Source organism: Hippoglossus hippoglossus, chromosome 23, assembly GCF_009819705.1.
Source record: "Hippoglossus hippoglossus isolate fHipHip1 chromosome 23, fHipHip1.pri, whole genome shotgun sequence".
In the NCBI taxonomy this organism is placed as follows: Eukaryota; Metazoa; Chordata; class Actinopteri; order Pleuronectiformes; family Pleuronectidae; genus Hippoglossus; species Hippoglossus hippoglossus.
In genome coordinates, this window is record NC_047173.1 from 18387271 (window position 1) to 18399828 (window position 12558).

A 12558-nucleotide genomic window follows, 5' to 3' on the forward strand; every position below is an offset into this window, starting at 1 on the left:
CTCACCTGTAACCACATGATATGATAACCTGAGAACCACCTGCCACAGCAGCAGCCTGCAGCGTCTCAGCATCGTCCTTGTCCTATGCTTTGTCCTCGTCCTCCGCTTTATCCTCGTCCTCCTGAACACAAACACTCACCAGTGACACTTTGTGATTTAAAATGCAAAACTTTACGTACTGTAAAAAGTTGTCCTCTGTTTTCTACAGACTGTTTTTATTATGTTGTTGTCGCCCATGAAACAACAAACTGAAAGTATTAACATTAGAACCACACACACACACACACACACACACACACACATCTACTGAGCCCTTACCTCTCTCTCCTGGGATCTTCTGACACTTGGACTCTCTCTCTCCGTCTGTTCAGGCTGATCTCAGCTTCATCACAGTTTTCATCCTTTCATTTGATCATCTTTTTACATTTTCCTGTTTCAGCAGCAGAGACTCGCTTCATTATTCAGAGAGAACAGAGCGCAGCCTGTTGCTGTGCGTGTGTGTGTGTGTGTGTGTGTGTGTGTGTGTGTGTGTGTGTGTGAGAGAGAGAGAATTAGCAAAGAGCTTACGGGAGCATTAATGAGCTCGATAAGTAGGTCAACAGTTTAACACAACAGGACCTGCTGCTACTGATGTAATTGTAATGGTATACTGCAGTAACTATAGTATTATTACACTACTGTAGTAACTGTAGAAATATAGTACAGTAACTAGAGTATTACAACAGTAATTATTAATATATATATATATCTATATAATAGTACTACTATTACTAGTAGTAACTATACGTACAGTGTAGTACATCGTACATAGTATGAGTACAGTAACTATAGTATTATTACACTTCTGAAGTAACTAATAATATATTGCAATAACTATAATAATATTAAAGTACTGTAGTAAATATATATATACTGTAGTAACTATAATACTATACTGCAATAACTATAGTAATACTACAGGACTGAAGTAACAATACTGATACTTGCAACTGAAGTATGTGTTACTACAGTATGTGATACTACAGTATTAGTTACTGCAGTATTAGAAGTTACCTCAGTATTAGTTACCACAGTATCAGTATAGTTGCTACAGTATTTGTTACCACAGTATTAGTATAATTACTGCAGTACTAGTTGCTACAGTTTTAGTAGAGTACGACACCTGAACTCACCTGTTGATCAGCTGACTCAGTATTACAGTATTAGTTACTATAGAGTTACTTACTACAGTCTTAGTATCATTAATACAGTATAAGTATAGTTACTTCAGTGTTGGTAACTACAGTATGAGTATAGTTACTGCAGTATTAGTAGAGAACGACACCCAAACTCGCCAAACTTGCAGCTGATTTAGTATTAGTATTAACGACATAAGTATTAGTAACTACAGAAATAGTATGACATTTTAATATGCAGATTTTTATCTGGTTTTATTTTAAACTATTTTCTTTCTTTCTGAATGATGACATCATCACATCAAACTTAAAAACTTAATTTAATTTCACAAACTTAGTTTCATTCACAAAAACACGTTTCTGTAAAAACTAGAAATAAAAAAAGTCTACATCACCATGACAACAATAACTCTGAGACAGTAATCTGATTACTGCTACTCCTATATTACAACCTTCACATTACATCTCCGATGTCGTTAAAAATGACTCGGACTTGGTTTGAAGAACGTCTCTGTTTCTGACGCTAGTGGTTTGTGTGTTTTGGTTAATTGTCGTCATTTCACGATTATGGGTAAATCAACCCATGATTTGCTGTTTCTTCTTCTTCTCTTTTTCATCAGTCCATTCCCTTGGTGGAGCCCCTCCCTCCTCTTTGCCGCTTTTCCTTCTGACATGGTCTGATCCAGGGACAGACAAAGATGGCGTCTATGTGAGAAAGAGGAGGAGAATTGATGATTCAGCAGATGTTGATGTAAAGTTACTGTTCACTTGGATGGTAAAAGCCAGAATATCCATTTATTTTAATTATTACAACCGGATGTGGGCTCATGGTGACATCTTGACTTCTGTAGAAAGAAATCAACTCTATTTTTCAGTAGGGTTTTTGTGATTTATTTATTGATTTATTGAACTGTTTTTAAGAATGGTTGTGTTTGTAAATGCCTCTTTGAAAGATTGATAGAATGAAGTTTCTCTCTCTCTCTCTCTCTATATATATAACATATTAACATGCTCAATAATTTGTGTTAATGATCTTTATTTTAATTATTTATTTTATTTATGCGTGTATCGTACTTCCTGTTCTTCTTCCTGTTCCCATTTTCAGAGAATGTCACTTCCTGTTCTTCGTCATTACCTGCCCAGTCTCCATTAGATTCACCTGGAGGTTCAGTTTCACCTGAGGATACATTTTTCTGTGAGTTCCAGAATCTTCCTCAGTCTGTTTCTCGTGTGTTAGAACTGTTACATTTATTGATTTTTCTATTTTTGCCTCTTTCCTGATTGAAGAGTAAATATTGAACGTTTCCTTGTCTCGAGCCTCATAGATGGATCACTGAAACATGTTGCTGTTCATCCTCATGTTGAAGCTCAGACTTTTCACATGCTTTTAAAGCCACAGCGAACAGGAAACTAGTGAAGCAGATGCAGTCTGTGGTACTGGGAGCACTTTACGGGTCAGGTTGGTTCTGTTCGGCTCCAGCAGCTGACAGAGGTTTATCCTCTGAGGAGAATCTAGATCTTTCAGAAACTCGAAGGATCTTGTGGGTCTCTGAAGACCCTGGTCCTCCTCAGAGACTCGAACAATCCACACCAGCTCCACGGATCCTCTAAGAACATGTCATGGTTCAAAGGAAGGGAGTGGTCAGTGGGTGGAGCTTTATACTGTTTATACTGTCATTACTGTCATTATACTGTATATTATACTTATACATTATACTGTCATTCGAGACAATCGAAGAATCTTACGTCAGGAAACAAATGTGATGTCATCAGAATAAAATTGATAAAATACTAACAAAAGCAACATGTTGTTAAAAAACATTTTATTAATCAGGAGATTCCAAGTTTCAACATGGACGATTAATAAAAATCACCCAAAAAAATCTACATTTGCTTTCACAGTTTTGTCTTTGAATGAGTTTCTGAAATTAAACTTTTATTTATTTACTCTTCACATTTTTCCTTCATCTGCTGAATATGGTCTAAAAACTAAAGTTCCCATGAGCCTCTCCTGCTGCTGTTATGGACAAAACTGAAGCTGTATATTGTGTTTTTTAACAAATTAAATATCAACTTCTTTTCACAATGAAAGAGAAGAGAATGATGAATGTGAACAATGAGAGTGAGAACTAGCACAAAGTTGAGGAGTCATTGAGGATCAGATCTTATGATGATCCCGTGATAATCGGCCACTTCCTGTCATTTCTTCCCATTTCCATACGGGTCGCTGGTGGCGCGGCCTGCTGTCTCGTCCCCAAACTGCAGGCCGGAGACAAGGTTGGTGGTAAGACAGGTAGGGAGGAGACAGCGAACGCTGCTTATGAAGGTAAGAACGATGATAAAATCACTTAGTATCAATAAAACATTGTTTATAAAGTTTAATCTCTATAAACAGATTATATACGAATAAACTGAATCTGTGCACAACGGAGAGGAAGCTTCTGGTTTCTATTTCTAGTTTGACCAATCACGTTTGAGCACGCTTTGGTTGCCCACAGATAAACAGATTGGGTGGAGAGAGAGAGAGGAGGAACACATTAATCTATATCAAAGATAATTGTTCATAAATATTAGTCGAAATGTCGTATGGACCTAAAACACCAACAAATACAGATAAACTTGCACTTGAAGAAAGTATCATCTGATAAATCTTATACATCACAATTATCATCTGATACATCATAGATATATTATGATATATCATAAATATAATCTGATATATTGAATATCATCTGATAAATTATATGATAAATCATTTGATATATCATATATTTTTTTATACTAAACCCCATTTGATATATTCATATATAATAGATGCCATCTGGTAAATCGAATATAAATATCACCTGTTTTGTTTGTTTTATGGAGAAATGTTTGACTCTGATTATAGAAACTCGTCGGTAAACAGTTTACAGAAGACAAAGACTTCCTTTGATCTCTGCACCTGTAGAACCAAAGTATTTTTTCATCATCCGACGATGAGCTCAGATTGGGTGAACTTAAAAAAACACAACTCCCTCAGCCAATCAGATTATGAGAGAAAATCTTACCTTTGCAGCATGACCCTGCTGTAAAACAGAAGAGATTTTAATGAATCTGATTAAAAGATGAAACTTGATTTGAAAAGATCAAATTAAATTTACATTTTTTAAACATCAGTGACATCCTGTTTTCATAATAATCATAAATATATTAAGTATATATATTATACATTATAATTTAAGAAGTGTTTGAATATAGTCGAACTGACCTAAAGTCGCTCATGAACGTCATGTTGAGGTGATGAAACTCGAGACTGTGGATGAAGAAAAAACTATTCAAGCAGGTTTCAACACAGAAAAAGGGAAATCATCGTTAACAAAGTGACGACATCACAACAACATAAACACAACAAAACAGGTTTAATTAATTCAGTTCAGATTTACCTGCTGTTGTTGAGTGAGGGAGGAAGAGGAGCAGCAGACAACATCATCATCATCATCATGACAACCACAGCAACAGACTTCATCATCTGATGTACAGCAGAGAGCGAGAGAGCGAGCGAGCAGCTTCTCTTTCAGAATGAAGGGGACTTGTCCAGAGAAACTGAATTTATAATGAACCTGTTTACACACCATCGTCAGCCGACCTTCAGCCAACGTCCAGCCGACCTTCAGCCGACCTTCTCTCTGTCATCATGAATGATGAGGAGCCTCAGTGTCATTTTAATATTAACCGATGACATCAGCTGATGTCAGCGGCCCTGACCTCTGATCAGTTTAAATCATCGTTACGGAAACAGCTTCACCCCAAGTCAGATAAGATCATATTTATTTTGTTCTGTTGTACAAGCACAGATTTACAGACAGTGACGTCATGTTATATTTTAATATATATATATTTAGTTCAAACATTTTAATCACATTGACACAAAATCATTACATTTCAGTTATAATTAATACATTTTTCATCTTCACGTTTGAAAACAACAAAACGTAAAAGATAAAAAACTGAAAAACTTCACAGATGACGTTTATTTTCTACGTTAACATCAAACTTTTCCAGAAGAAACAACATCAACAGGAGTCACATGAAAACTGAAACACCGTCCACTTCCTGGAAACAAAAATACGAAGGACTACATATCAACATCCATCCTCATGGAAACAACACATCAGGGACATTTCTATTTATCACACTCTGCGTGTGTGCGCGCGTCTCCGCTTGTTTATCGAAAGTCTTCGGCAGAGAACATGCCCTTGGCGCGGCGCAGGATAGAATCCTTGGACGCGTCGTACGGATGCTCTTTGGATGGAATCTCCAACACGGCAGGAATCGACTGCATGTGGCCGTCGATGGCATGACGGATCATCTCAGCTATGAACTGGTTGATCAGGATGATGCCGATATCGTTACGGGCCAAGAAACTCCTGTAGAGAGAGACAGAGAGCAAGAGAGACAGACAGAGAGACAGAGAGCAAGAGAGACAGACAGAGAGACAGAGAGAGAGAGAGAGACAGAGAGAGAGAGACAGACAGACAGACAGACAGAGAGACAGAGAGGGAGAGAGAGCCAGAGAGCAAGAGAGAGACAGAGAGACAGAGAGCAAGAGAGACAGAGAGAGAGAGAGAGAGAGAGAGAGAGAGAGAGACAGAGAGAGAGAGAGAGAGAGAGAGAGACAGAGAGGGACAGAGAGACAGAGAGCAAGAGAGACAGAGAAAGAGAGAGAGACAGACAGAGAGCAAGAGAGACAGACAGAGAGACAGAGAGAGAGAGACAGAGAGCAAGAGAGAGAGAGAGAGAGAGACAGAGAGAGAGAGCAAGAGAGAGACAGAGAGAGAGAGAGAGACAGAGAGAGAGAGAGAGACAGACCGAGAGGGAGAGACAGAGAGCAAGAGAGAGAGAGAGAGAGAGACAGAGAGCAAGAGAGAGAGAGCAAGAGAGAGAGACAGACAGAGAGAGAGAGCAAGAGAGAGACAGAGACAGAGAAAGAGACGTACAGACAGACCGAGAGAGAGACAGCGAGCGAGACAGACAGAGAGACAGATTTTAGTTTTACTGGTGAAACTCGTCTCAGTTAAATTCTGAAAAGTGGTTAGCTGGATTGTTAATTTGTTGGTTGGTTAGTTAACTAGTTGGCCAGTTACGTAGGTAGTTGGTTCATTCGTTGGTTAATTAGTTAGTAGTTAGTAAATAGTTTGTTGGTTAGTTAGGTTGTTAGTTCGCTGGTTAGTTGGTTAGGTAGGTAGTTGGTTGGTTGGTTGGGTGACCAGCTCAGAACGAGGGCAGATTTCTAAAATGACAGAACTGAGATTTAAAAAACCCAAAACATCAAAACCAACCTTCATTCAAATTGGGTTGGGGGGTTCGGGGGCAGTTAGAGAAGAAGCGTCATTAAAATACGAGTCAAAGCGTGAATGTGAACGAGCTTCGGTTTGATTCTCACTTGAACGTCTCCTCTATCTCGGTGATGCTCGTGTCCTTCTCCACCACCAGGAAATTCGGTTTCCGGTTTTTGTTCAGTTCACCGACGCCACCGAGCAGGAAGCCCGTGCACGTGTCCTCGTCCCCGATCACTGCAATCAGTTTCCCGCGACCCGCCATCACGATCAGAGATGAACGTTTTACCGAAAACCGGAGAAAAACACTTCCGCTTCTTCACGGAGCCCGAGTGTCATGTGACAGTCAGCTGACTGCAACTTCCGCTGAGCTCACACAGCTCCCCGCCCCCTGCTGGTCACACAAAATAACATAATAATAATAAGAACTATATACTGTAAATCTGAAAAACCCTAAACCTAACCCACACGACCATTAAGAGCAATTATTTGTTCAGATTCAAGTTCATCATTAGTCAGTGTACAGAACATTAGACAGCAGACATTTTGATTGAAATACAACAAACCTAATACAGAATTCATATGATGGGCCTGATAGTATAGTTCTTTATAGATACCGGTGTTGGTGTTAAGGGAAATTAAATAACCGAAACACTTACAAAGGAGGCTGTGAATAATAATAATAATATAAATTTATGAAATAAATAAAATGCACTGATGTGATCGCCAGCTTCAGTAAAGACTAAGAAGGAAAGGAGGCAGAAACAAAGGGAGGAAGACATGAAAAACAACTCAAAGAACAAGTGTTATAGAAAACGATTTGATTATCTTAGAAAAACGAATATAACTGAGAGAAGTTTTAAAACTCAATAGATAATATAAGACTGATCCACACTCCACACCAGCTGGTGGCAGTAATGCACCAATATAATCAAGAAGAAGAAGAAGAAGAAGAAGAAGAAGGACTAGTCAGTCAGTCAGTCACGTGACAGGATCACGAGGAATACGGAAGTGGAAGAAGAAGATGGTGGGTGTTTTTATATTTTTCATCTTTATGAAATTATTCAACTGTTAAGTTTACATGTTAGCTGTTAGCTTGTTAGCCTGATAGCTTGTATCTCTCCCCCTCAGACCACCGCAGCTCTGACCGCAGGTCTGGAGAGAATCCCGGATCAACTGGGGTACCTCGTGATCAGCGAGGACGGAGTACTGGCTGTGAGTACTATTACTGCGTTACTGCGTTACACTTACCGAGAGACAATTAGAGTTACAGTTACTAAGTTACTGCGTAACAATTACAGAGAGACAGTTACTCCGTTACACTTACTGAGTGACAGTTACTGAGAGACAGTTACTGAGAGACAGTTACTGAGAGACAGTTACTGAGCTACTGAGCTACTGAGAGACAGTTACTGAGAGACAGTTACTGAGAGACAGTTACTGAGCTACTGAGCTACTGAGAGACAGTTACTGAGTGACAGTTACTGAGAGACAGTTACTGAGAGACAGTTACTGAGAGACAGTTACTGAGCTACTGAGCTACTGAGAGACAGTTACTGAGTGACAGTTACTGAGCTACTGAGCTACTGAGAGACAGTTACTGAGTGACAGTTACTGAGCTACTGAGCTACTGAGAGACAGTTACTGAGTGACAGTTACTGAGAGACAGTTACTGAGAGACAGTTACTGAGAGACAGTTACTGAGAGACAGTTACTGAGCTACTGAGCTACTGAGAGACAGTTACTGAGTGACAGTTACTGAGCTACTGAGCTACTGAGAGACAGTTACTGAGTGACAGTTACTGAGCTACTGAGCTACTGAGAGACAGTTACTGAGAGACAGTTACTAAGCTACTGAGAGACAGTTACTGAGAGACAGTTACTAAGCTACTGAGAGACAGTTACTAAGCTACTGAGAGACAGTTACTGAGAGACAGTTACTAAGCTACTGAGAGACAGTTACTGAGTTACAGTTACTGAGAGACAGTTACTAAGCTACTGAGAGACAGTTACTAAGAGACAGTTACTAAGCTACTGAGAGACAGTTACTGAGAGACAGTTACTGAGAGACAGTTACTAAGCTACTGAGAGACAGTTACTGAGAGACAGTTACTGAGAGACAGTTACTAAGCTACTGAGAGACAGTTACTGAGTTACAGTTACTGAGAGACAGTTACTAAGCTACTGAGAGACAGTTACTGAGAGACAGTTACTAAGAGACAGTTACTAAGCTACTGAGAGACAGTTACTGAGAGACAGTTACTGAGTGACAGTTACTGAGAGACAGTTACTAAGCTACTGAGAGACAGTTACTGAGAGACAGTTACTAAGCTACTGAGAGGCAGTTACTAAGAGACAGTTACTAAGCTACTGAGAGACAGTTACTAAGAGACAGTTACTGACGAGGACAGTTACTACGACTGAGGAGACAGTTACTGAGAGACAGTTACTAAGTTACTGAGAGGACAGTTACTGAGTTACAGTTACTGAGAGGACAGCTTACTAAGCTACTGAGAGACAGTTACTAAGAGACAGTTACTAAGCTACTGAGAGACAGTTACTGAGAGACAGTTACTGAGAAGACAGTTACTGAGTGACAGTTACTGAGAGACAGTTTACTAAGCTACTCGAGAGGACAGTTAATGAGTTACAGTTACTGAGAGACAGTTACTGAGGACAGTTACTAATGCTACTGAGAGGACAGCTTACTAAGAGACAGTTACTAAGCTACTGAGAGACAGATACTAAGAGACAGTTTACTGAGAGGCAGTTACTAAGAGACAGTTACTAAGATACTGAGAGACAGTTACTGAGAGACAGTTACTGAGAGACAGTTACTAAGCTACTGAGAGACAGTTACTGAGTTACAGTTACTAAGAGACAGTTACTGAGTTACTGAGAGACAGTTACTAAGAGACAGTTACTGAGAGACAGTTACTAAGCTACTGAGAGACAGTTACTAAGAGACAGTTACTGAGAGACAGTTACTAAGCTACTGAGAGACAGTTACTGAGTTACAGTTACTGAGAGACAGTTACTGAGCTGACTGAGTTACTGAGATTACAGTTACTGAGAGACAGTTACTGAGAGACAGTTACTGAGTTACAGTTACTGAGAGACAGTTAGTGAGAGACAGTTACTGAGATGACAGTTACTGAGTTACAGTTACTGAGAGACAGTTACTGAGAGACAGTTACTGAGTAGACAGTTACTGAGTGACAGTTACTGAGTGACAGTTACTGAGCTACTGAGCTACTGAGTTACAGTTACTGAGAGACAGTTACTGAGTGACAGTTACTGAGTTACAGTTACTGAGAGACAGTTACTGAGAGACAGTTACTGAGTTACAGTTACTGAGTGACAGTTACTGAGAGACAGTTACTAAGCTACTGAGAGACAGTTACTGAGTTACAGTTACTGAGTTACAGTTACTGAGTGACAGTTACTGAGAGACAGTTACTAAGTTACTGAGAGACAGTTACTAAGCTACTGAGAGACAGTTACTGAGTTACAGTTACCGAGAGACAGTTACTGAGTGACAGTTACTGAGAGACAGTTACTAAGCTACTGAGAGACAGTTACTGAGTTACAGTTACTGAGAGACAGTTACTGAGAGACAGTTACTAAGAGACAGTTACTAAGCTACTGAGAGACAGTTACTGAGTTACAGTTACTGAGAGACAGTTACTAAGCTACTGAGAGACAGTTACTGAGAGACAGTTACTGAGTTACAGTTACTGAGAGACAGTTACTGAGAGACAGTTACTAAGCTACTGAGAGACAGTTACTGAGTTACAGTTACTGAGAGACAGTTACTGAGTTACAGTTACTGAGAGACAGTTACTGAGAGACAGTTACTAAGCTACTGAGAGACAGTTACTGAGTTACAGTTATTGATGTGATGTCATATTGTCATGATGATCTATTATTTATTTTATTTTAGATTGTAGGACTAGATGGTGAATATCTCTATCTCGTTTGAAGGTTTTCTGCACAATTTAAGTTAAAAACTACCAGTAGATGTTAGCAGATGTTATTAGATGTCAGCAGGTGTCAGCAGGTGTCAGTAGATGTTAGCAGGTGTCAGCAGGTGTCAGTAGATGTTAGCAGGTGTTAGCAGGTGTCAGTAGGTGTTAGCAGGTGTTAGCAGCCACCAGCGGATGTTAGCAGATGTTAGCAGGTGTTAGCAGGTGTTAGCAGCCACCAGCGGATGTTAGCAGATGTTAGCAGATGTTAGCAGGTGTCAGCAGGTGTCAGCAGGTGTTAGCAGATGTTAGTAGATGTTAGCAGGTGTCAGCAGGTGTCAGTAGATGTTAGCAGGTGTCAGTAGGTGTTAGCAGATGTTAGTAGGTGTTAGCAGGTGTCAGTAGGTGTTAGCAGGTGTTAGCAGCCACCAGCGGATGTTAGCAGATGTTAGCAGATGTTAGCAGGTGTCAGCAGGTGTCAGCAGGTGTTAGCAGATGTTAGTAGATGTTAGCAGGTGTCAGCAGGTGTCAGTAGATGTTAGCAGGTGTCAGTAGGTGTTAGCAGATGTTAGCAGGTGTTAGCAGCCACCAGCGGATGTTAGCAGATGTTAGCAGGTGTTAGCAGGTGTTAGCAGCCACCAGCGGATGTTAGCAGATGTTAGCAGGTGTTAGCAGGTGTTAGCAGCCACCAGCGGATGTTAGGGACATAACTTCAGTTGTGTATCTTAGCGTCATCAAGTGTTTTGGGTTGTAATCAACGATACAGGCCGAACTTGAGGTTATGCTGAGGCTAAAGGTAAATCTGATAATATAATCTATAATATTGTTTTTATCATATGTTGTTGACATTATGATCTATATCTATACACATTCTTTTTCACATCATTCAATATTGATATATGTCGCGATAATGCAAAAAAATGTTTGGCCCAGCAATATCTATAATGTTATTAAATATTATATTAACATTATTTAGGTTCATCATAACTACAACACAGAATAACTAGTTGAAACGTGATTTAAGGTATTTTGAATTTAAGACTGTTAAAGATGGTTAAATTGTAGATATCTGAATCTGGGATTATCATCATAAATTGCAGATGTCTTTAATACATATAGAAACAGCATTTTACAATAAACAGCTGGAAATGGTCAAATGTAGCTTTTGTCTTTTAATGTGATTAATAATCGATTAATCCCAAAAATTGTTGACGGAATGATCGTTGGTTGCAGCTTTAATAAATAACCTGAGGATACCTGACCTCTGACCCCTGGTGTCAGTCTGCAGGTGAGCTGGAGAACGACGAACACACGGCGTGTGTGATGATGGAGATGGTTCGAACAGCGAGTCGCTTCAGGTTACCTGGATCAGCTGATCCGCCCTTCAAACGCATGTCAGGTACCATGACTCACACAGTGTTTACCTGCAGGGGGCGCTGTCACATGACTCACCTTTTGTTTTCTGTCCTGAAGTGATTCTGGACGACTTCGTTTACACGGTGACGGTTTCTGGACAGAAAGTTTTCGTGGTCAAACGACAAAACAACCAACAGGAACCAATCAGCATCTGACGGTGTGAGGTCACGAGGATTAGATGGTTGATGAAGATGATGATGTCAGAGGTCACTGTGACGTGCAGATGGTTTCCAGTAGTTGAACTTTGTTGTATTTAAACAGTTTGTGAATAAAACTATTCTTGAGGTTTTTCTGATGCTCCACCTCAGTTTGTTTGTTACATTCTTGTGAACACGATATTATTAACACACCTCGAGGGAATTCAATCTTCAAATAGGGTACAAGCGTTCACTTAGGTCACAGATGAACTGAATAGATTTTAGAGGTCAAAGGTCAAGGTCACTGTGAAGTCATACATGTTTTAACTTCATGATGTTACGTAATGAGTCAGTACATTAAATGTGTGACTGAGATTGAACAACCATAGGTTTCAGCGTCTGATTCAAACTAGAATCAGACCCTAACCCTAACCCTAAGAACTGAAAATCAGGTTCCAACGTCTCAGTTTCTCCTTCATCTTTATTCACCTCGTGTTTTTTATCAGGGTCAAAGAAAAGTGTAAGGAAACAAAGTATTTGACTTTTC

At 39.7% G+C, this 12558-nt stretch overlaps 2 protein-coding genes across 4 annotated transcripts; one reads left to right on the forward strand and one right to left on the reverse strand.

Annotated features, from left to right (window-relative positions):
* Positions 1-489: 489 nt before the first annotated feature.
* On the reverse strand, positions 490-6834 carry atp6v1f (ATPase H+ transporting V1 subunit F). 3 transcript variants are annotated; one of them, XM_034578323.1, is made up of 3 exons: positions 6601-6834; positions 5370-5584; positions 490-539 (listed from the first exon to the last, which is right to left on the reverse strand). In XM_034578323.1, exons 1-2 carry the CDS (start codon positions 6756-6758, stop codon positions 5383-5385), a joined length of 360 nt encoding a protein of 119 aa, XP_034434214.1. In that variant the 5' UTR covers positions 6759-6834; the 3' UTR covers positions 490-539; positions 5370-5382. The 3 variants fall into 3 exon arrangements, with proteins under 3 accessions (XP_034434214.1, XP_034434215.1, XP_034434213.1); XM_034578324.1 differs by having other exon boundaries at positions 502-539; positions 5376-5584; XM_034578322.1 differs by lacking the exon at positions 490-539 and having other exon boundaries at positions 4964-5584.
* Positions 6835-7432: 598 nt separating this feature from the next.
* Positions 7433-12180, forward strand: lamtor4 (late endosomal/lysosomal adaptor, MAPK and MTOR activator 4). The gene is made up of 4 exons (XM_034578326.1): positions 7433-7520; positions 7625-7708; positions 11740-11857; positions 11932-12180. The coding sequence occupies exons 1-4, from the start codon at positions 7518-7520 to the stop codon at positions 12027-12029; spliced, it is 303 nt and encodes a 100-aa protein (XP_034434217.1). The 5' UTR covers positions 7433-7517; the 3' UTR covers positions 12030-12180.
* The last annotated feature ends 378 nt before the right edge of the window (positions 12181-12558 follow it).

What these genes read in the sequence shown, in the direction of transcription:
- atp6v1f (XM_034578323.1), bottom strand. Translation starts at nt 6,758, where the DNA reads ATGGCGGGTCGCGGGAAACTGATTGCAGTGATCGGGGACGAGGACACG. An exon ending in GAGATAGAGGAGACGTTCAA is followed by an intron (nt 5,585 to 6,600) that starts GTGAGAATCAAA and finishes CTCTCTCTACAG; the next exon opens with GAGTTTCTTGGCCCGTAACG.
- lamtor4 (XM_034578326.1), top strand. An exon ending in GCGAGGACGGAGTACTGGCT is followed by an intron (nt 7,709 to 11,739) that starts GTGAGTACTATT and finishes CCCTGGTGTCAG; the next exon opens with TCTGCAGGTGAGCTGGAGAA. An exon ending in GCCCTTCAAACGCATGTCAG is followed by an intron (nt 11,858 to 11,931) that starts GTACCATGACTC and finishes TCTGTCCTGAAG; the next exon opens with TGATTCTGGACGACTTCGTT.